This window comes from Colletotrichum scovillei, assembly GCF_011075155.1.
Source record: "Colletotrichum scovillei strain TJNH1 chromosome Unknown Contig00003, whole genome shotgun sequence".
In the NCBI taxonomy this organism is placed as follows: Eukaryota; Fungi; Ascomycota; class Sordariomycetes; order Glomerellales; family Glomerellaceae; genus Colletotrichum; species Colletotrichum scovillei.
This window is the reverse complement of record NW_023336261.1, coordinates 494,285-514,739: the sequence shown is the minus strand read 5'-3', so window position 1 is coordinate 514,739 and position 20,455 is coordinate 494,285. Positions and strand designations below refer to the sequence as shown.

Genomic DNA, 20,455 nt, shown 5'->3' with positions numbered 1-20,455 from the left:
TACTTGATACGCTCCAAGGTAGCTGTCCGGGGGGTTCTCCAACTCAAACCCAAAACCAGGCCGGTCTGGGCCGCGACCGGAAACTGGTTGTCTTGCTTTGTGACATCTTACTGTTGGAAGATTCAGGCAGCGAGGAGACTTCATTGCCCACTGATCGCGATTCGCTCTGGGGAGCACGACGATCATAGTCAGAAGCTAGATGCCGTGCAAACCTGTCGAGAAGCAAGCTCAATCTGCTGCATGAAAGGGACATGATCAAACATTCATGAAATACCTTGTACTGTACTGCGAGTACTCGCAATAATCCATATTCGATCTGTCCATTTGGCAATCTGAGCACTAACACATCTTGACTGTGTAAACCGTGACCTTGAACAAGGCTGAGAAGTGGACGGATAATCCCTTCGCCGATACCTAGTATGCGAGCCGCGGGGTGTTGAAGCGATGCTAATGAGAAGCATCACATACCCCTGGACCCTGAGACGCAGGACGATGCATTTGAACGGCCACTTCTGTGAAAGTCGCTTCAAATAGCCAGAGTCGGATTTGATACAGCTCAACCATATTACTTATCGTGCTATTCATGCAAAGAGTCAAAGATCAGAACGAATTAGTATTCGTGGCTCAGGTTGGCCAGTGTGAATGACAGAACTTGCTCGCTCTTCCCGTCTTTCAAGCGAGAAAGGCAACGCCATCCCCAATCTACGGTTCACCGACTCTGGAGCCCCCTAAACAATAAAGGAGATGGTTGCAGAAATCTATACACACCTGATCTTGTGACGATTTGCGCAAGATTCGAGGAGACTCTTTACTAGGTCCAAGGTAGAACGGATGCAAGGAAGCTGTTCGTGACAAAACAAACGAGGCTCAAAGCAGCGGCCTAGGCAAGCAGAACAATCTCCCGGGGCTGTACTCGGTATTTCATATCGCACCTTGCGGTCTCAGGGGCAGGTGAAGCAGTTGAATTCATAAAGGATTAAAAGACAACATGAAATGTCAAAACCCTTCTGATGATCAATCCATCTGAAATGCCCTCATCTTCCTATAGCTCAACCTTGACATAGCAACGAACCCGAAGACATCCTAGTCATCTCGACGTGAACAAACCTGGACTTCGCCTCCAAACACAGCCTCCATCCACGATACCTTAATCAACTCCAACACGCCGGGAAAGGAGAACTCAAGAGCGGACCGAGGAAGGTCGTAGGCGCATCATTAATATGAACAACGCAACGAAGCAGCCTTAAAAGCCAGCCGTCCGTTCTCCCTGATCCAGACTTTACGCCGAGGGGTTCTCGTCCACGTCTACGATTTCAAGGCAGTGGAGATACGCGTCATCATCACACGGGAATCCAAGGCTGACAAACCCCTTTCTCAACGAGTGAGAATTTAAAACAAACGTACCACTTAAAGTGAGCCTATCCCATGTCGACAGATGAGATTTTCAAGACAATATTCTTTGCCGGCAAATGTGGGTATTTCACCATGGACTCACGCGCGCCGTTCGTCTTACCCGCCCGAGAGTTTCATCGTGTCAATCATCCACACGCAGTGCTCCATTCAAGTCAAATCTTTTCTTTTCACAAACTGTAATTATACAGACAGACATAACACGTGAGCATACATAAACGTAAAAGTGAAATAGTATTGGGCCAGCCGGTCATTGTATCCCCAAAGAACCGCGATCCCAGTTTCCCACTGTCAAAACGCCAGCTCCGTGCCCTGCCACATCGTACCACAAGCCAGCCTCGTCTTCACCTTACTTTCCTCCTTTGCTCTTCCACCTCCAACGCGTGAAATAGGAATCAGATGCTAAACGTCTTTTTGTGAAGAAACGTAGCGACGAACAACAATTTCGATGGCTCAGAACCGGCGCTACAAAGTAGCCAGATGGGGGCAGGACAGAAAAGAAAAATTTTGAGACTAGTCGGCCACGATACTCGAGGCGCGAGGGTATCTGGTACGTAAAAGAGCGTGATGGAAGTATTTGCCTCTTCAGGCGGGAGGTGGGGGGGTTTGAGATGATTTCGTGTGCTATTACTCATGCAATCGTATGTGTTCATGGTATTTCAGGAGGTGTTGGATGTGCTATGAGCCGTTTACAACTCATCGCGGACGTGCTGAACGGTCTCCTTGACGGCATCCGTCACAGCCGAGGCAGCGGAAGACACAGTTGCGGAAGCAGCACTGGCAATGCTGGCAGCAGAGGCGATGCCCGTGGAATAGGCAGCCTGCAAGCGAGCCAGGACGCTCTCGGAAACGGTAGGCTCCTTGCCCACGAGAAGCTCAGAGACGAGCTTGCTCATGTCCTCGTACTGCTTGGCGGCTTGGACCTGCGCGGCAGCGAGACTCTCGACAACAGCGGCAGTAGCCTGCGAGGCGTACTGTCCGGCGCCACTATAGGCGTTATCGTACCATGCGGTGGGAGTGGGCTTGCCGTAGATCTGAACGCTGGCGCGGCTGACAACAGCCTCCCAGGTGTCGGAAACACCCTTCTCAATGGCCTGCGCAGCATCGACAACCTCCTGGACGCCTGCGGACACGGAATCGCTGACGATGGAAGCAGCCGCCGAGAACCCATCGCTGACCGCAGAAGCGACAGCCATGGCTTCCTTTTGCGCGCCGGAGGCCACCGCATCAGCCGAGCGAGTGGCAACTGATGCAGCTGAGGATGCAGCCGAAGATGCGGTGCCGGCAATGTTAGTCGGGGTGGAGGTAGCAGTCGCGGAGCTCATGGCAGCCGAAGCGGCGGCCATGAATTCAGAGTAACGTGCGTGAGCCACACCGAGGCCGGCGTAGTAGTTGTACTTGGCCTGCTCGAGAAGCTTGTCGACGGTGGAAGTGGGAGTGGCGGTGGCGAGGCCAAGCTTAATCTTGGCGCTCTCGTACTGCTGCTCAGCCGCCAAACGTCCTTCGTTCAAACGCTGCATTGCGATAGCCTTGACGCTGGACCAGTCGTACGAGGGAGTAGGCTTGGGAGCCACGGTGCCGTAAAGGGCATTCGAGGCGGCCTTGACAGCTTCGTCATACTTGGCACTCGCTGACGCGATGGCAGCTGCGTAGATACCAGAGGCAGACGCCACGAGCTTCTCAGCCGTCGGTTGAGGGGTGCCGTATATCTTAATGGAAATGGCGGCGCTGGCGGACGAGTACTGCTCAGATGCCTTGGAGACAGCGACGGAGTAGGCCTCTTGGGCTCTGGAAGAAATACTCTCCTCGTCTTCGTCGTCATCCAAGATGGGAACCCGGCTGGGCACGGATTGGGCGGCAGCTCCCAGGAAAGCCGGCTTCACAGATTCGGTGGCGGCAGCAACGGGCTTATCCTCGACGGACTCAGAGATGATCTCCTCTTCCAGCTTCTCTCCAGGCACGGCATTCTCTTCATCGCCCGCAGGCGACGTTCCATCGTTAGCGACGATGTAGGTCTGGTCCTGACCCGGGATGATGGTGGACGCCAGGTCGGGCTCCGAAGCAACGCTGGAAGAGCTACCGGACACAGCGCTGGAGACTTGGCTAGCGGCGCTGCTGACGGACTCGGACACAGCGGAAGAAACAGCGGGAATGGCACTGCTCACACTTTCCTTGACCTCGCTGGCGACACTGCTGACAGAGCTTGCGGCCCCGGCCGAGTTGAGGTCGGAAGCGGGGGACTCATCTTCGATGACGCTGGCGGCTGATTCCAGAGGGTCTTCCTCGGGGGTAGAAGTTGCCTCGGAAGCGGTGGCGGCAGCCTCAGAGGCAGAGGCCTCGGCAACCTTGGCGGCCTCAGCGGCGGCGACCTCAGCTTCACGCGCACGATCGGCTTCCTCGACAGCGAGGCGCGCCGTCTCACTGTCAAAGTTGTCGGAGGAGTCCTTTGCGGCGAGCTTCCAGAGACCAACCTGCTTGAGCCTCGCGAGTTCCTGGGCTGCAGATTGTGCGACAGCCATACCGGAATCCTCAACTTCGTTAGAAGCTTCGCGGGCTGCCTCTAGGCCGGGGTGAGTGATGATGAGCTTCTTCAGATCGCTCATCCACTCGGCGAAGCGGTCCTTCAGTTCGTGGTACTTGGCCCAATCTTTGTAGGTGATGCCGTCCATCCATGCCCACTTCATTCCAATACGCTGAAGGGCAAGGTCGCGAATACTCTCGAGGATCTTGAAGTGGGTATCGGCCGCCTCAGAGACGGAGCTTTCGATTTCAGCCTCGTACTCGGCCTTCCAGGCACGGATCTTTTGAGCCTTCTCCTTGACGTTGAGACCAGCCTTGCGGACACTGGCGAGCAGCTCATCTTGGGCGGATTCCGGGGCATCAACAGACTTCTGGACGAGCTTAATGATTTGCTTTTGCAGAGCATCAACCTCAGACTTGGCAGCATCCTGAAGCTCGGTGACAAGGGTTCTGCCCTGCCCATGCGCTCTCTCCTTGATGACGCGCTGGGAGATCTCCTCGACGCGATCTTCGATTTCAGAAGCACCCTCGTCAGCTGCCTTGGCGAACTTGGCCTGCCAGCTGCTCAGGTCTTCGATAACAGTCTCTCTGGCGATCTTGCGAATGTCGGACTCATTCTCGCCAGGCGGGGGCGCGTGAACCTGCTCAGAGTGGTCGTGTTGGGCCACCTCGGATGCGTCGGGAATATGAGCGCTCTCAATGGCCGTGGACGCCTTCTCAGTGGCCGATGAAACTACCGAAGAAGCAGACGAGGAAAGAGACGAGGCGGTAGAGGCCGCGGGCTTTGTGAAGGAAGAAGCCTTGGCAGAACCACTGTACACATCACTGGTAAGTAAGTGGTCTTTAAGCAATAGGACAAGAGTGTGTCATTTTTCTTCTTACCTCTCGGAGACGTTTTCGAGCGACCCCTTGGTCTTGTTCTTGTAGCGGCCGAGACGCTGTCCAATCCTAGCTAGCTGAGGCTCGACATTCTCAATGTACAAAACCCGGAACTGGGGCCAAACAGTGGCATCGAGGAAGCTGTAGGTCTTGTTCCATGCCCAGTAGGCAGAAGGGACAGCCGTTTCGGTGGTGAACTGAGAGGCGACGGCGTAGCCCTGGGCGGCGTAAGGCTGTACGAATTGGTACGAGGGGAAGAGGACATCATGGTAGGTTTGAAGAGCACTTGTGCGCGCAATGTCGTAGTACGGGCCGACGGTGGTGGAGGCCTTGGCAACGTGAGGTGCAACTGTCTGATCATACTTGTCTTGGGCCAACTTTTGGTAGACGGACAACTGCGGCTGGATGTTCTTCTCCCATTGTGCCTGGCCATACAACTGGGCTTGCTGGAGACGAGGGGCGCCGTACTTGGTGGCATAAGCCTTGGTAGGGGCGAAGACCCTCTCGTTGGCGATGTCGTAGTAGGGGGCAGCCTTCTCGACGTAGGGGGCGGCATAGGTATCATAATAGGGCTCGACATGAGGTAATACAGCCTGCTTCAGCTGGAAGTAGGGCTTGCAAATCTTTGGGGATGACTCCTCGCAAGCTTCGAGGTTTGCGGGACAGCGGAAGAGGATCGAGATAAGGGAGTACCACGTCAGAATCCTACGAATTTAGTGTCAGTCCGAATATGCTTCACGACATGCACACGGCCGTGGTGACGAGGGCGGCCGAGAATCGGGAACATAATCGGGAACATACCTCGCCAAGATGTTGAACGAACGGCGGAAAAATGAGGGCCCTCTTGTAGGCGTTGTCCTCCTCTTGATTGTCACGGCCTGGCCGTTCATCTTGCCGTTGATCTTTCCATTCGGAGCTTTCGGATAGCCGTTACTGGCATAGCCACTGGAAGCCTCCATGGCGGAGGTCGTGGTCTGGGAATACCAGGCAGCTCGCGTAAGTGACGTGATTTGGTGTTTTCCTTATCGCAGGGTACCGTTAGTCGGGAAAACTGGTGCGTGCGTGCGTGCGTACGTCGAGGATGATGCAGTGGAGGAGGACTCGAGACTGCGCCGAACTACTGATAATAGACAGTGGTCAGCTGGGTAACGTAAAAAGAGGTATCGCAGAGGATATTGAGGAAGAAAGGTAGGAACGAGACCAAGGTTGGGAATGGTGGGAAAAAAGAAATCAGCGGGAGGGTTGCGTAGAAGCTCCGATGATTTTCAGATGTCGCAGTTCCCAGTTGGCGGCGGACATGGGCTGCTTCAGGCGGCCTGGACCGGGCTGGGCAAGCCAGAGGCTAGAGCTGCGTGAACGAACGTATGTGGGTTGCGTAGCTAATACGCAGCAAACTGCCAAACGAGAGTGCCTTCGGAACGATGAAGCTGCAGGGGAGGGCCGAAGAGGGGGAGCCACTTTGGGGGTTGGATAGTGGAGCTAGGAGTTGATGATCTACCTTCAGAATGGCGATAGTTTTGCTTCAGGGCGTCCGAAGGGGCCTTTTCGGTGAAAACGTTGGTGCCGTGTTTGGTGGAAGATGATTCAGACCCGAGATAGGTGGCAGCGAATACCTAGAAGAGTATGAGGAAGAATAATGGACAATGGAGGTAGGCCAGGAAGACGAGGGGAAAGGGGAAAAGTCAGGTGAGGTAGCCGTGATGCAAATAAAAGATGTGGTGTTTCTTGTTGTTGTGCTGCTGCTTCCCTTCGCGTTCGTTACCGTTCGCTTCCCTGCGTACAGCGTCAAGGTGAGGCACAGGCAGGAGGCAGGAGGCAGGAGGCAGGAGAAGAGGCCGTCCCAGGCTGGCAGCTTCCTGCTCCTGCGGGCCAAGTTTTTTGTGGTCCGAGGGGAAGAGCACGGGCCAGGCCTGGATTGTATCTTTTGGTGAATCTTGGGTGGTTGTCACATACAAAAGGGTACTTCTTGCTTGATTGCTGACATAAGAAGCCGGTGAGGTAACCGAGACGTTCAGCTTGTGCTAACACGCTAGGTCGCTGTAGCGGCCTTCTTAGCCTGCTGCAAGCCTGCTCCAAGCCTCCAACTCTGGGGAGCTTGCAGAGCAGCACGCGCGCTGTGGAATGTCTCACCAACGTCATAGGCTCCAAGCTGTCGCTATCGTCCAATGCCACCAACCAACCACACCAACACCACACACCTGCGAGCTAACAAGAAACAAGCAGGCAGGCGGAAAACTTGAAAGCAAGCATGGCAAGGTAAGGCATCACGCTCAGCTTACCTTTCTCTCTCTTGCAGCAGCCCTGGTCCTCGGCTTCTTGCTGTCTCCCGTTGAATCCTCGCTTCCATGCCATGCCACCATGCCTGTTGCCATCCACACCATCCGTCCCATGTCTGACTGTCTCCTCATAATCTCTCCGCACCAAGCACATCAATAAGCAAGACACCGGATTGACCAACCCTGCTGTTGGGGGCACGGTCGAGTCTGGATGATTGGTAGAGTCGGGGTGCCATGAGCCACAATCCCCCGAAACAATCCAGCGGTTCCAGCCAGCACGGATGAGGGGTCCAATCAAGTGGACCAAACAACCTTGAAGTGACGCAGCACTGCATTACCAGGCACGCAAGTGTGGCTCACCAGCTTGGAATGTTGGAGCTCGGAGGCGCGACCGAGTGGCCGGCATCTGGCGCAATCCATGCGATGATGATGCTGATGATGCTGGATACCCTTGGCTGGGAACCTGTTATCGAGGATCCGGGTGGTTTGCATGCCTGGCCTCTTCCATCGTATTCGTACATGCCACTGAAGAAAAGGGTTGATAGAAGCTATCTTCAGGTCTGGTATGTACCTTATTTGTGAATCCCAAGAGCCTGGCCTGGCAGGCGACATGGAGCAACAGTAGCTCTCTACCGAGACTAATATCAAATGGCTTTGCAAAAGACCTCAGAAAAAGTGGGTTTAGAATAATACAGAGAAAAGAGAGTCTTTGTGGGAAAAATCATGAAAACGTTGAGGTGTACGGAGTAGCGACATGTTGAAAAGCACAATGACATAATGATGCAGCGGCGCAATTGCTGCTACGCTGGTTGGCCGAAGCTTCCTCTTGCTGAGGTGGTTCCAGAACCATAGAGTATCACGTGCCGATAGTCACTGATGGATTAGCTCAGCTACCTTATCTGCCTAGCTCCACTTATCATCGGAACGGGTGAAGCAAAGCTCCGGACCCTAAACTCGGGTTCCCGGCTGCCGGACCCCTGCTCGGACCACTCAATGGACGCTGCGGATTCGACCTGCGCAAGAGCAGGAGCCAACCTGAGGTACTGGGGCCAGAACAACTGGACCTGGAAAGAGCAGGCCCTCGCACTTACTTTCAATGATCGGTACCTCAACGATCCCGTCTTAGCGTAAGGGGACTTCGATTGATTTCTCCGTCTCGAAACTGCGTCTACAACCTCACAACATCCTGGAGCGGCTTGTTTGACTTGACGATTTATGATACCCAACCAGCTTCTCCTTTTTTCTCCACTGTTTCTCGCCGTCTAGAGCAGGAGCTGCGGCCGTTTGCTGTCACTTGAGCATTGCAAAGCAGCCCGCGCTCCCCCGCAATCTGTTCACTCGGATAATTATCTAGGCACGCGCAGCTTCGACCAAAGAACTTACGTCGGACCTCTCGATCCCACCGACATCTCATTGTCGATTATTTCCACCCCGAATCCGCTGTCGATCCGTTCTCACCGTGTCGGCCTTGCTTCGAAAGGCACTCATGCGTTCCTAAATAACGAAACACTTCTGCAAAGGGCTCAAGTCCCCGCCAACTTCGACGACTGAATCATTATGGACGACCCCGCGATGGAACCGCTGGCAGCCGCCGATGCTTACGCGCACTCCCGCCGACGGTTCTCGGCTTCGAAGCCCGCTTCCATCTCTCACGATGCTGCCAAACCACGATCCCAAGCCAACGATGCCGGCGTCCTCGACCCCGATACATGCCGCATTTGTAGAGGCGAGGCGACCGCCGAAGAACCGCTCTTCTATCCATGCAAATGCAGCGGCAGTATTAAATACGTTCACCAAGATTGCTTGATGGAGTGGCTTTCACACTCCCAGAAGAAGCACTGCGAGCTGTGCAAAACACCCTTCCGCTTTACCAAGCTCTACTCGCCCAAAATGCCAAAGACTCTCCCGGCCCACGTCTTCGTCGGCCACATGGCCAAATACCTCTTCAGAAACGTTCTGGTATGGCTGCGAGCCGCACTGGTCATTAGCGTTTGGCTTTGCTGGTTGCCCTACCTAATGCGCTCAGTCTGGGCCTTCCTGTTCTGGGTCAGCGACGAAGGTCTGGGTAGTGGCGCTCTATGGAACAGCTCAAACGCAACAGTGAGCCGAGGCGTCTCGGTGGCATTCTCAGTCGCTAATTCCAATGTCTGCCCTGCTTCGCCTCTGCTCGAGCCCACCACGACACCGGCCAACTTGGGAGGCATGCTCAAGGATATCATTCAAGGTCAGGAACTGCCCTTTAGCAGGTCGTTCCACGGCGTCAACATTACCACCAACGACTCAATGACGGCAGCCCTTATGAGGATGCTGCTCGGATCCATCACGTCCTCCGCGTCTACCAACTCCAGTTCAGTGCCTGTCGGCACGAGTGACCCCGTTCTCGACCGTCATCCTTCTTTGTTGAGCGGCGTGTCCTGGCTGCGCAATATGACCCGGTACCCCGTTGTAAACCGCACCATCATCGGCGTCCTAGAGGGCCAGATTATCACGATATTGGTCATCATCTCCTTCATTCTCGTCATCCTGGTCCGCGACTATGTTGTCCAGCAACAACCCGAAATCAATATGCGAGCCGCCTTTGCCGCCAACGACAACGCACAACCCCAACCGCAGCCCGAACCGCAACATCAACATGAGCAACATTTCCACGACCATGATCCTGAACACGAGCACGCACACGCGCACGATGGTGCTGGCATGCTCGATGACTATGGCGCGGCAAATTTGAGAGGGCCAAGTGACAGCGAGGATGATGACGATGAATCATTCACCGGCGGTCGACGCGCAAGCCAGGATGGTTTACCTCACATGGCTTGGGATGAACGGGAACCGATGCCCGAGCTCGCAGCACCTATGCTGCCGGCGGGTTTGCCGGCGGCAAGGAGACACGGTGGTTTCGGATCCCACGCCCAAGGAGGACCTGAACCCGAATTCGACTTCAATACACCACCCGAAGGCGGTCCCAACAAGGACTCGCAGACCCCGGTGGCAACTGTTCACGAATACCTTCGTATCTACCGACAGGCCAATGGTGATCCCGAGAAGATTCTTAAAATCATTGAGGAGGAGAAGTTGGATGAGCCACTTGGCTATTGGGCAAGGATCACCAAGTCGATGATGGAAAAGAACCGGGAATCGGGTGCTTCGCAGTCGAAAAAGAGCCAACCTGGACCTGAAGGACCTTCCGCTTCCCGAGATTCGCAAGCCGCGTCCCCATTTTTGGTCCAACTTCCCGCCCCCTCAACACCACAGTTCTCATGGCCGCCGCAAACGCATGGCGAGGGTAGTACCGACGGAACGGGAAAGGGCAAAGAGAAGGAAGCTCTGACAGATTTTGGTTTTGAGTCCGGTCTGGGAGAGGAAGACGCAAGCCCTTCGAGGTCGACTCCATTCCAGAGTCCTCTTCGGCCTCGCTCCGTTTCAGACGGCCCTCAGATGAACAACAGCATCAACCCACTTGCGAACAACAGTTGGTCATTTTCCGGCTTGAATACTGCACCGCAGCAGGCCGAACCCCTGGCTCAAGAGCCAATGCAATCATTTGGCTTTGATCCGCAAGGACAAGAATTCGGTCTACCCCCAGCCCGATTCACGCCACCGCGCAGCAATACCCCAGATTTTGGCTCCGATGCAGATCACGATTTTGAGACAGTTGAACCGATTCACGAGGACGGGCTTTTTGGATTCAACGAGCCAGAGGTGCAGCTGCCCGATGTCGTCGTCCCGGCGCAGTTCGTTGGCTTGCCCGAAGAGCCCCTTGAGGACATCAACGGCTTGCCTCAAGATACCGAAGCTGGTCAGCCAGCCCAGCGGCCGCCCCTTCAGCGGGGAGTCATGGACCGTGTGGCCGATTTCATGTGGGGCGACATCGAGGTTCGAGAGTTGGATATTGGCGGCCGAGATGACGATGCCGCTCATGAACACGACCATGATCATGACAGCGACGACGATGACTTTGACGATGACTTGGATGATGACGAGCAAGACGCCGTGGAGCAAGACCGTGAGGTCGTGGAAGCTGCCGTCGCCGCCGGCCTTGACCCCGAAGCGATTGACGACGCCGAAGATTTCGAGGGTATCATGGAATTGATCGGTATGCGTGGTCCCATCGCTGGTCTCTTCCAAAATGCCATCTTCTGCGTCGTGCTTGTCTCTGTCACGATCTTCGTCTGCGTTTTCATTCCTTACAACCTGGGACGCGTCAGTGTCTGGGCTGCCATGAACCCGATGCGCCTTGTGAGAATGCTCTTTAGCGCGACAAAGTTCATCCAGGACGTTGCTGTTGGCATCATGAGCGGTCTGACCAGTCTGACCTTGTGCTTCATCTACACAACAGGACGCATGATGGGCTTCCCAGCCAAGAATGGTGTTGGCTTACTCATGAAGAAGACGTTCGACATTTTCACGAGTGCTTCAACCAGGGTCCTCGAGAGCCTGACCAGCGAGCTACCCATCATTTCAACCACCGAGATGCAAAACTTTTCCGCCATCAGTCATGAAGCACTACTTAGCTTCAAGTCCCTTCTCTCTGGGTCTTTTGCTACCGTAGGAGACATACTTGGGGCCATCTTCGACCGCGACCTCATAGCCAATACTAAGTATGCAGCGTCACTAGCGGCGAATGCACCCATGTACGCGTGGAACGCCGTCCGCGATGTCCCCATTAGCATCCTCAATCCCGGATCATGGGTGATCAGCTTTAGTGTGCCCGAGCCCTCGACGGCCGTCAACCCTGCACTATCGTACTGGTCAGGCACGGATCGATTCTGGGCGATTCTTTGCGGCTACTTCACCTTTTCAGCAATTAGCGCGCTTTACCTGAAGCGTGGTTCACCGTTCTCGACAGGGCAGACGGGGCAAGATTGGGAAGCTTCATTGATCGACTTGCTCAACCAAGCTAGTGGCGTTATGAAGGTCATTCTCATCATCAGCATTGAGATGCTCATCTTTCCACTGTACTGCGGCCTCCTCTTGGACGTGGCCTTGTTGCCCCTCTTCGAAGCAACCACTTTGAAATCGCGAGTCGCCTTCACCGTCAATTTTCCGCTCACCTCCATCTTCGTACATTGGTTCGTGGGAACGGGGTACATGTTCCACTTTGCCCTATTTGTTTCCATGTGCCGAAAGATCATGCGGAAAGGCGTCCTCTGTAAGTTTATGCTGTCTTTGTCAGTTACCACTTTGACTAATCAGTACAGATTTCATCCGCGATCCAGACGATCCCGAATTCCACCCCGTTCGCGATGTACTGGAACGCAACGTCGTCACACAATTGCGAAAGATTCTATTCTCTGCGTTTGTGTACGGCGCACTCGTCATCGTTTGTCTCGGAGGTGTGGTGTGGGGCCTGGCTCTGTCTCTCCCGAGCGTCTTGCCGATTCACTACTCTTCCAATGAGCCTGTCTTGGAATTCCCCGTCGACCTGTTGTTTTACAACTTTGCTATGCCTCTGGCAGTCAAGTTCTTCAAGCCTAGCGACGGCCTGCATGCCATGTACACCTGGTGGTTCCGCAAGTGCGCCAGAGGCCTACGATTGACTTGGTTTTTGTTTGGCGAACGCCGCATCGACGAAGAGGGTATCCTAGCGCTGCGTCCTGGCTCGGATCAGCTTGCTCTTCCTTGGTGGAGACGAGCCCTCCTCGAAGTCAATAAAGAAAACAAGGTGGTGCCCAAGACGTGGGAAGATACGTTTGAAGGTGGCACGGCGAAGCCGACATCTGCCATCGCGTCCGACCAGATGGTCATCCTCAGCATCAAGAAAGCAAGCCTCGTTCAAACTGGACAGCTGATTGAAGAGGGCCAGTTTGTTCGGACTCCTGCGTCGGACCAGGTCAAGATTCCTAAGGGACGACGCGTGTTCATGCCGGTTTCTGAGAGCAACTCCCGACTAGATGGCAAAGATGACACGCCCGATGCCGACCTTTACTCCACGGACCAGTACCAGCTGGTGTACATTCCTCCACACTTCCGTGCCAGGGTCTTTTTGTTCATCATGTTCATCTGGATCTTTGCCGCCGTCACAGGCGTCAGCTTCACAATTATACCCCTCGTGTTCGGACGCAAGATGTTCAAGGTCCTCATCCCAGCCCACATTCGTACCAACGACATTTATGCTTTCAGCATCGGCATCTACATTCTGGGCTCGACGGCATATTTCCTATTCCATGCTCGCTCCATCTTCAACAAAATGAAGACGTGGGCATCTTCAAACCTGCAGTCTGTGTGGCAGAGCGATGCTCCCATGCGGTTTGCGCTGATGGGCATCCATACTGCCAGGCTTGCTTACGCATACACAATCCTTCTGGTCGTTTTCCCTCTCATCCTCACGGCACTTATGGAATTGTATTGCCTCATTCCTCTTCACACTTACATGTATCCTCCGACACCTTATGTCGTCGGAACCAACAATGGTGGCCAGTTCAAAGACGGCATTGTGGTGTCGAACCAGCACACGGCGAGAGTCATACAATCCTGGACTCTGGGATTGCTCTACGTCAAGCTTGGAGCGCGGGCCATCACCAGCCTGTACGAGGGCACTCGCTTGGCGCAAGCCGTCCGCGCGGTTCTTCGTCGTGGATGGCTCCAGCCTGATGTTCTCGTGCTGACGAGGGCTTTCGTTGTGCCCGGTTTGCTCATCGGCTGTTTGGCGATCTTCGGACCCCCGTATGTCATGGGCTTGTTGGAGTCACAAGGCATGTTCGGCGTACCTGTACCTGCGCCCCACGAACTCAAGATGATCTATCGTCTTTCTTATCCGGCGGCTGCGTTCATCGCACTGGCAGCCATGGCATTCTGGAGTATTGTTGGCGTCTTCAACAACTGGAAGGCGCGTATAAGAGATGAGGCCTACCTTATCGGGGAGAGGCTTCACAACTTTGGCGTCGGTGCTGCGGGTGCTGCCGGCGCGCGGGGGCCGTGGCGGATTCGGGGGCGAGCGTAGATTCCCTGATTCAAGGATTACTCTGGTTACTATGTTATGATTACCCATAGACGGAGGGATGGTTACTGGCGATCGAATTCGCTTCGTGTACTTTATATAACAGACAGGCCGTACGCCTCTTACATACAACGGTTTTTATCATAATCCAGCTATGAAGGCCCATGGTGCAGTCCAGTTGCTTAAGCAGTGAATTCTTTACAACCCTGTTTTGACTCTCAATTGAGCAGCGCATCGTCAATCTATGGTCTGCGTGTGTCACCGGTATTACCGCATCATCGAATTTTCATTGATGCTTTATGGGCCGTTGGCAGCGATTTGCTTGCACTTGATTCTGCACACTCCGAACAAAATGCTTCTTTAATATTGGCGGCAGCCAGATTCCAGGCGCTGCGATGTCTCTTAGATGGCCATGGTCATATATAAAGAGTCGCAACTAGTATACACTTCCTCCCAGCCATGATCATCCGTTATCACCAGACTTCTCGGAAACTCTAGAAGAACATGGCAGCCCCACCAACAGCAGCAGTCAACGACACCAAGAGACCAGCCACGGCGCCGGTAGAGAAGACGGTACCGACCAGAGCACCGGGCGCGGCGTTTGCGGTGCTCGAGGCCGAGGCGGACGGGGTCGAGGTTCCGGAGGAGGAGCCGGAGGAGGGGCTGCCGCTGCTTGAGGAGCCGCTGGCGCTCAGGAGGGCTGTGAGGGTTGAGTCGGAGGTGAAGTCGACGGTGACTGTTGCGTTTTTGCAGTCTGAGCGGGTTGGGGCTGTGCCGGAGACGAAGTTTACTGCGGCGCACTGCGGGTGTGTTAGTGAGGGTTGTTCTTTGGTAGGTGTTTTTGAAGAGGAAGAATCTTGTGAGAGAGATTGTGGTTTTGAGTGAATGTAAAGAGACGAGGAAAACTCACAGTGTACAAAAGCCCATCAGGTGAATGCGCAACAACGCTAACGATACCTCTCTTTCCCGTCCAGTTCCCCGGCGCCGCAATCTTGGGCTCACAAAAGTTTCCGAGGCCGGTCTGCATGACGATCGGGAACAGCTGTGTCCAGCCGGAGGCGGCGGTCTGGTCGAGCGTGGCGCGGAAGAGCCAGTTTGTCTGCGGGTGGCCGTTTTCCATACCGATGGCATCGCCTTCGACGTAGAAGTCTGTTGCTGCGGAGGAGGAGGAAGCGGTGTAGCCGCCGCAGGGGGCGGTGGCCTCGTTGTCGTCTGAGTCGCCGAGGGGTTTGGGGAGGGTCATGGAGAAGTGGGCTGTTGCTGTTGAGGCGAGGAGGAGGAGGGGGGTTAGGAGGCGGGTCATGTTGGTGGTTGGGTTTTGGCGGTTGAGGTGAGTGAGGTTGGTGATGTTGACAGTTTGGTGTTATGTGTGTAGTTTGATGTGAGAAGACTTTGGGTATCGAGGCGCACAGCGCGGAGAGAGGACAGGTATTAGGAATTGGATTTGATAAGATGGTGAAATGTCAGGTGTGAAGCAGACGGAGGGGAACACGGGCTGTTTATGAACGAGACCGGCGTCGCGTGGGATGGGTATTGGTCAATGGGCGGAAGGAGAATGACCCGAGCAACGGGGTGTCCCTTTCCTCTCGCTCTTCTGTAGGGCTAGCCTGGTCGCGCCGTTTGTCTCGAAGGAGCTTAGATTGGGTAACAGCAAAGCTCCTCGGGAGCTCGCGGTTTTGTTTGGCAAGGGTAGTGCGGATATCTCACGAGCGGGCTGGGTAAGAAGAACTAAGCACTTGGGTGAGATACATGGCATCCATGGAGTGGAGAGAGACGGAAGGTCTTGCCGAATCTCTCTCACCGTTACACGAGAACGAGCGTGCCTCAGTTCTGTGCCTTGAGGAAAGCTACAGAGATGGAAAAAGAGGATTTGGAAAGTTCTGAATGGGTGAACGAGAACCTCGGATTCAATCATCAATGGACTAGGAGGCCTAGATCCGGCAGTCGGCACATGGCGAGGTGGAATTGAGTTATGCCCTCCGGTCAGAGGCACTGGAGAGGAAGGTGACTTACTGGGGGTATTGTGCCCGGTGGCGGGAGGAACAGCTAGGAAGCAGAGATAAAACTTGCTCACTTTGGCTGGTGTTGCCGAACTAATTAGCTCTAAGCTTCACTTTTACCACGTTGGATGGTTGCATGTTTCCCCCTCACTGTATGCATGAAAGAACCAAAGGTCCCTCTCCGGGTGGATTCTCCGCGCCGGGACTCTCGGGACGACTCTTGGCTTTCAAGTTCAGTGGGGATGAATGATGAGGCTCTGGTAATATCTTTGAGTGCTTTCGCAGGCTCGTCGAGTTTCTTCCACCGCCTCGGGCTCTACAGTCACAATAAAATGTCGTCGCGATGCCAACGTGTGATATCAAAAAAGGCGGCGGTGGCGGACGCGCGGGGACGGGTGGCTTGATGCTTAGACGGTTAGACCGTGAGAGGAAGGGATGTAGTTAACCTTAGATAGACTAGCCCCGCGATGCGCGCAGGGGCTTGCTGGCTGCGTGACTGGGGTTGCGACCAATCACGAGGCTGTTTGGGAATGTCACTGAGAAGTTTTGAGCAAATTGTGGCGTTTGCGCAGTTGTGATTGGGGGGGACTACCCCTGTTTGAGAGTTCGTCAACTCAGACTCTCTCTCTCACTCTTCGACATGGGGCCGGGGGGATATCTGGGGAGGAAGGGGGGGATTCACTGGGGGTTTTGAGATTGATCTTCTGTCGTGAGCATGTTTCTAAGCTGGACGGGGGATGAGATTTGGCGGGTATGGTGCTTGATGCCTGGATGGGTGTTGGTATCTTCTTACTCTTGAGAAGTTGGCGAGAATTAAAAACAAGCTTGTTTCCGAATCTCGGCTGTAGAAGAGGACAGAGATCAGAGGATGACGGGCATTAGCGATAACCAATCTGAGAGTTTGAATTCGAATTCTGTGTAAGAGCGAATCATGACCAGCGTAAAATCAAATAAACCCAAGAGCCTACACCTCTCTTTATCTGATGGATAAGGACTTAGTAAACATGCCGGTAAGAAACTAAAGCAGAGAGAACTTTCCCCCGACCCGGTAGGATAGAGAAAACTCTCGACGAAGAGGGTGTAAAGTGAAAGTGTAGCCGAGACTCCCGTCGTCGAGAAACGCGTTCAGGCATTCCGTACCGTGAGTTGGCGGCGGATCATCCGTCAGCCACCTTTGCTTGAAGCATCCTGTCTACCCATGGCCCAGGTTGTCATGCCTTGACGATGCCAAACTCGTTCGGATGCATGCTGGACCGTGTCGCGCTAACCATTCTCTAAATCAGCGCATTTCGTGCCGCCGAGCCGGCTACTCATTACTGGTAACGTTTCTCTTGTGCCCGGCTTCTGGCCAGTCACTTGTTTCGCTTACGCTGCCCAGAGTCTTTGCCTCTTGAACTTGCTCAATACACCTCATTCTTCTGGCCGATTTCACAGTCTTCAAACGCCGTATAGTCGGGACGTGTGAACTGTTCGAGGCGCAGATTTCATTCTTCGTATTTCAATTATTGGATGAATTCGTGGTATCTGGGAGTCTATGCGCATGCGAATGGTAGTGTTTGCTTTGTGAGATGGTTTCACGAATTTGCGCTACCTCATGACATCGGCGCGCCATTGGCATCCCCTCTCAACATCTCACAACGAACCTCTGCATTTAATCAACCTGAATTGAGCGGGCTGTAACGAGTTAAAGAAGGAAGAATCGGCGGAGCTGGAGACCGCCAAAGCTGCAAATCAGCAGATCCAGCGAAACTTACCACGGTCTACGGCCCTCTCACACTTGGAAGCGCATCGTCACCAAAAACCGTCGCGATGAGCCATAATCATGGAGGAGGAAGTAGTATGGGAGGAGGCATGACCATGGGAACGGCGCTATTCCAGGAGACAAATGTTCAGCTCGCACAGTCTTTCTGGTACATCATTGCAGGCGTCGTCGGGTTCCTGGGTATCATCCGCGGTCTCAACTATCTCGAAAGCCTAAGAAGGTGAACATCATTGCCACCGTGTCTGTAGTTGACCATCTAATGCTGACATGTGCAGACTTAAGCGATGTCGCACCGAGTCCGTTCGATTCCCGACGAAACCCTCAAATATTATAGCACAGATATGGGCGACATCAACAGCGCTCGTCCGCGAAGCAGGACACCCGCAAATCTACATCCCCATAAAGGGCCTCCGCTGGGCGACGCCGCCGTCACTCGGTCGCGTACTTGTCCTGTTGGCCTACTGGGCCGTCATCATCTACATGATGGTCAACGATGCCGTCATCAAGGACGCGTACTTCTGGGAACGCATAGGTTTCCGCAACGCCTGGGTGACTGTTATGCAAATGCCCCTCCTTTATCTCTTGGCGATGAAGGTCAACGTGGTGGGATTCATCATAGGCGCCTCGCATGAACGACTAAGCTGGCTTCACCGATGGGTCGCCAGGACAATGTTCGTCACGGCGACCGTTCACGGGTTCCATTTCTGGTCGGAGTGGGTGCGCGCAGACTTTGTCGAGACGCAGCTGCGGATCCTACCCGTTATCAAGTACGGACTCGGGGCCTGGGGGATCCTCATCTGGACGTTCCTCACGGGTATGAGACCCCTCCGCAGCATGGCGTACGAGCTCTTTCTCCTGCAGCATATCCTCTCGGCGGTACTCTTCATCTGGCTGGTCTATGTACACATTCCGGCCTACGCGAAGCATTACCTCTGGTTTTCCGTCGCCATCATCTGCTTCGACCGCCTTGCGCGCTGGGTGTTCCTTGCCTGGCAGAATACGAGGCTCCGACCCAACAGATCGACGTGTAAGGGGATGAAGCGAGTTGGACACGAGGTGCAGATCCGGACAGCGGGCTCGTCTACGACGGTATTGACGATCAAGGATGTTCACTTCTCGTGGAAGGCGGGGCAACACTTATATCTCTGGCTGCCGCGTATCGGGCCCCTTGAGGCACACCCTTACACAATCGCGTGCGCACACCAGCTTCCGGAGACGTGTACCTGCAACAGTATCCAGCTTGTCGTCCGGAAACACGGTGGGTTCTCCAAGAGACTGCATAACCACGCGGAAAAGTTTCAGGCATCTGGGAAGAAGGAGACGCTTACGGGCTTCGTGCTGGGGCCGTTCGGAGCGCCGCCTAGATGGGATATCTACGACACCATGGTTCTCATCTCAGCGTCTACGGGGACGTCTTTCACGCTGCCTATCTTGGAGAGCATCGTTCAGAGCCGCAGGAAGACATGCATTACGAGGATTGAGTTCATCCTCATGGCATGCCAGGGTGAAGAAATAGAATTCTACACGCAGCGGCTGCGGGAGTCGATGGATCGGGCGCAGCAGAACGGCATTGAGCTGCAGGTGCATATCGCCATTACGCGGTCCGGCAAAGCCAAGGAAGGCGAGGCGACGACGGTTCTCTACTCAGACCGTGAAGGAAGCTCTAGCTCAAGTTCGTCTGCGAAACACAGGAGGATCGCCTCTGACGACTCCGTGGACGGTAGTGGCGGCAGTGGTGGATGCTGTCAGGAAAAGGGACTAGACTTGGAAAAGGGCGATGAGGTGCCGCTTACACCCAGGATCCGGAGCGGGTCCTTGATGAGCATGGTGAAGGAGTACTATTGTCGTCCTGATCTGGAGGCTTTGATTCGAGAACCCGTCGAGGCTGCGGGCGGCGAGACGTCGATCGTTGTCTGTGGTGGGCAGTCGTTGACGAGTTCGGTGAGGAATTGCGTGGCCTCATTATCGGATGAGAGGGCGGTCCATAAGGGGACGGGGGCACAGGGGATTCATCTTTTTGTCGAGGAGTATTCGTTCTAGATAATATCAACGTAATTATAGACTCATGCAAGTCATTGGCATTTGACGCGTACTCATACTGCTTGTCAACATGTGTAAATATCATGTCTACAAAAAAGAAACCAGTTGGGATGGTATACAAGACTCCACGGCTTGGATGTCATTGGTGGGGATTACAAGTTTAGAAGGATTGTTTCATATGGCTTGATTGGTACATGTATTACCGGCTTCATCAGCGTCATGTATTAATAGTCTTATCGAGAGAGAGAGCTGACGCGGTGAGCTTCGTGTGGGATTCGGCAGCTCGACAACTAGGTACGAGGTATTAATGCCGGCTATCCTATCGTTTGTGAAGTGTGAAGAACATGAAGGCGTGTAGAGTATATATACCCATCAGAACCACTCATGCTCTCTCCTGTCTTGTGAGAACATTATGGGCTGATGAGATGAGTTTCCATGCAACCTTGTTGAAGGCGAGCTCACCGAGATTCGCGGGGGGAATTGCCCCTCCATACGGGACTCACCGAGGATGATTACCCCTCCACTCGGTGAATCTCGGTGAAGCCCCACACCGACAGCCAACCAACCACATGGACGAATGGCTCAGTGAGTGACTCAGGCTGGCCGTCCCGGTCCGCAATTTTTTCTCTGC

At 54.3% G+C, this 20,455-nt stretch overlaps 4 protein-coding genes across 4 annotated transcripts; 2 read left to right on the top strand and 2 right to left on the bottom strand.

The window, feature by feature from the left end:
* Positions 1-1,406: 1,406 nt before the first annotated feature.
* On the bottom strand, positions 1,407-6,817 carry HER10_EVM0004254 (uncharacterized protein). Its single transcript, XM_035482949.1, has 3 exons — positions 5,611-6,817; positions 4,813-5,514; positions 1,407-4,743 (listed from the first exon to the last, which is right to left on the bottom strand). Exons 1-3 carry the CDS (start codon positions 5,766-5,768, stop codon positions 2,100-2,102), a joined length of 3,504 nt encoding a protein of 1,167 aa, XP_035335919.1. The 5' UTR covers positions 5,769-6,817; the 3' UTR covers positions 1,407-2,099.
* A 1,390-nt stretch (positions 6,818-8,207) lies between these two features.
* On the bottom strand, positions 8,208-15,964 carry HER10_EVM0004118 (uncharacterized protein). Its single transcript, XM_035473771.1, has 2 exons — positions 14,933-15,964; positions 8,208-14,822 (listed from the first exon to the last, which is right to left on the bottom strand). Exons 1-2 carry the CDS (start codon positions 15,323-15,325, stop codon positions 14,517-14,519), a joined length of 699 nt encoding a protein of 232 aa, XP_035335905.1. The 5' UTR covers positions 15,326-15,964; the 3' UTR covers positions 8,208-14,516.
* On the top strand, positions 8,643-14,025 carry HER10_EVM0007358 (uncharacterized protein; the record flags this gene model as incomplete). Its single annotated transcript, XM_035476917.1, has 2 exons — positions 8,643-12,234; positions 12,284-14,025. 2 exons carry the CDS (start codon positions 8,643-8,645, stop codon positions 14,023-14,025), a joined length of 5,334 nt encoding a protein of 1,777 aa, XP_035336216.1.
* Positions 15,965-17,239: 1,275 nt separating the features above from the next.
* On the top strand, positions 17,240-19,976 carry HER10_EVM0010155 (arginyl-tRNA synthetase). Its single transcript, XM_035479624.1, has 2 exons — positions 17,240-18,004; positions 18,060-19,976. Exons 1-2 carry the CDS (start codon positions 17,832-17,834, stop codon positions 19,822-19,824), a joined length of 1,938 nt encoding a protein of 645 aa, XP_035336452.1. The 5' UTR covers positions 17,240-17,831; the 3' UTR covers positions 19,825-19,976.
* Positions 19,977-20,455: the final 479 nt, after the last annotated feature.

Bases quoted from the DNA above. Each gene is read 5' to 3' on its own strand.
- HER10_EVM0004254 (XM_035482949.1), bottom strand. From the start codon at position 5,768: ATGGAGGCTTCCAGTGGCTATGCCAGTAACGGCTATCCGAAAGCTCCG. The intron at 5,515-5,610 runs GTATGTTCCCGA...CTAAATTCGTAG, and splicing joins TCGTTCAACATCTTGGCGAG to GATTCTGACGTGGTACTCCC. The intron at 4,744-4,812 runs GTAAGAAGAAAA...TGATGTGTACAG, and splicing joins CTCGAAAACGTCTCCGAGAG to TGGTTCTGCCAAGGCTTCTT.
- HER10_EVM0004118 (XM_035473771.1), bottom strand. From the start codon at position 15,325: ATGACCCGCCTCCTAACCCCCCTCCTCCTCCTCGCCTCAACAGCAACA. The intron at 14,823-14,932 runs GTGAGTTTTCCT...ACACACCCGCAG, and splicing joins CTGATGGGCTTTTGTACACT to TGCGCCGCAGTAAACTTCGT.
- HER10_EVM0010155 (XM_035479624.1), top strand. From the start codon at position 17,832: ATGAGCCATAATCATGGAGGAGGAAGTAGTATGGGAGGAGGCATGACC. The intron at 18,005-18,059 runs GTGAACATCATT...TGACATGTGCAG, and splicing joins TATCTCGAAAGCCTAAGAAG to ACTTAAGCGATGTCGCACCG.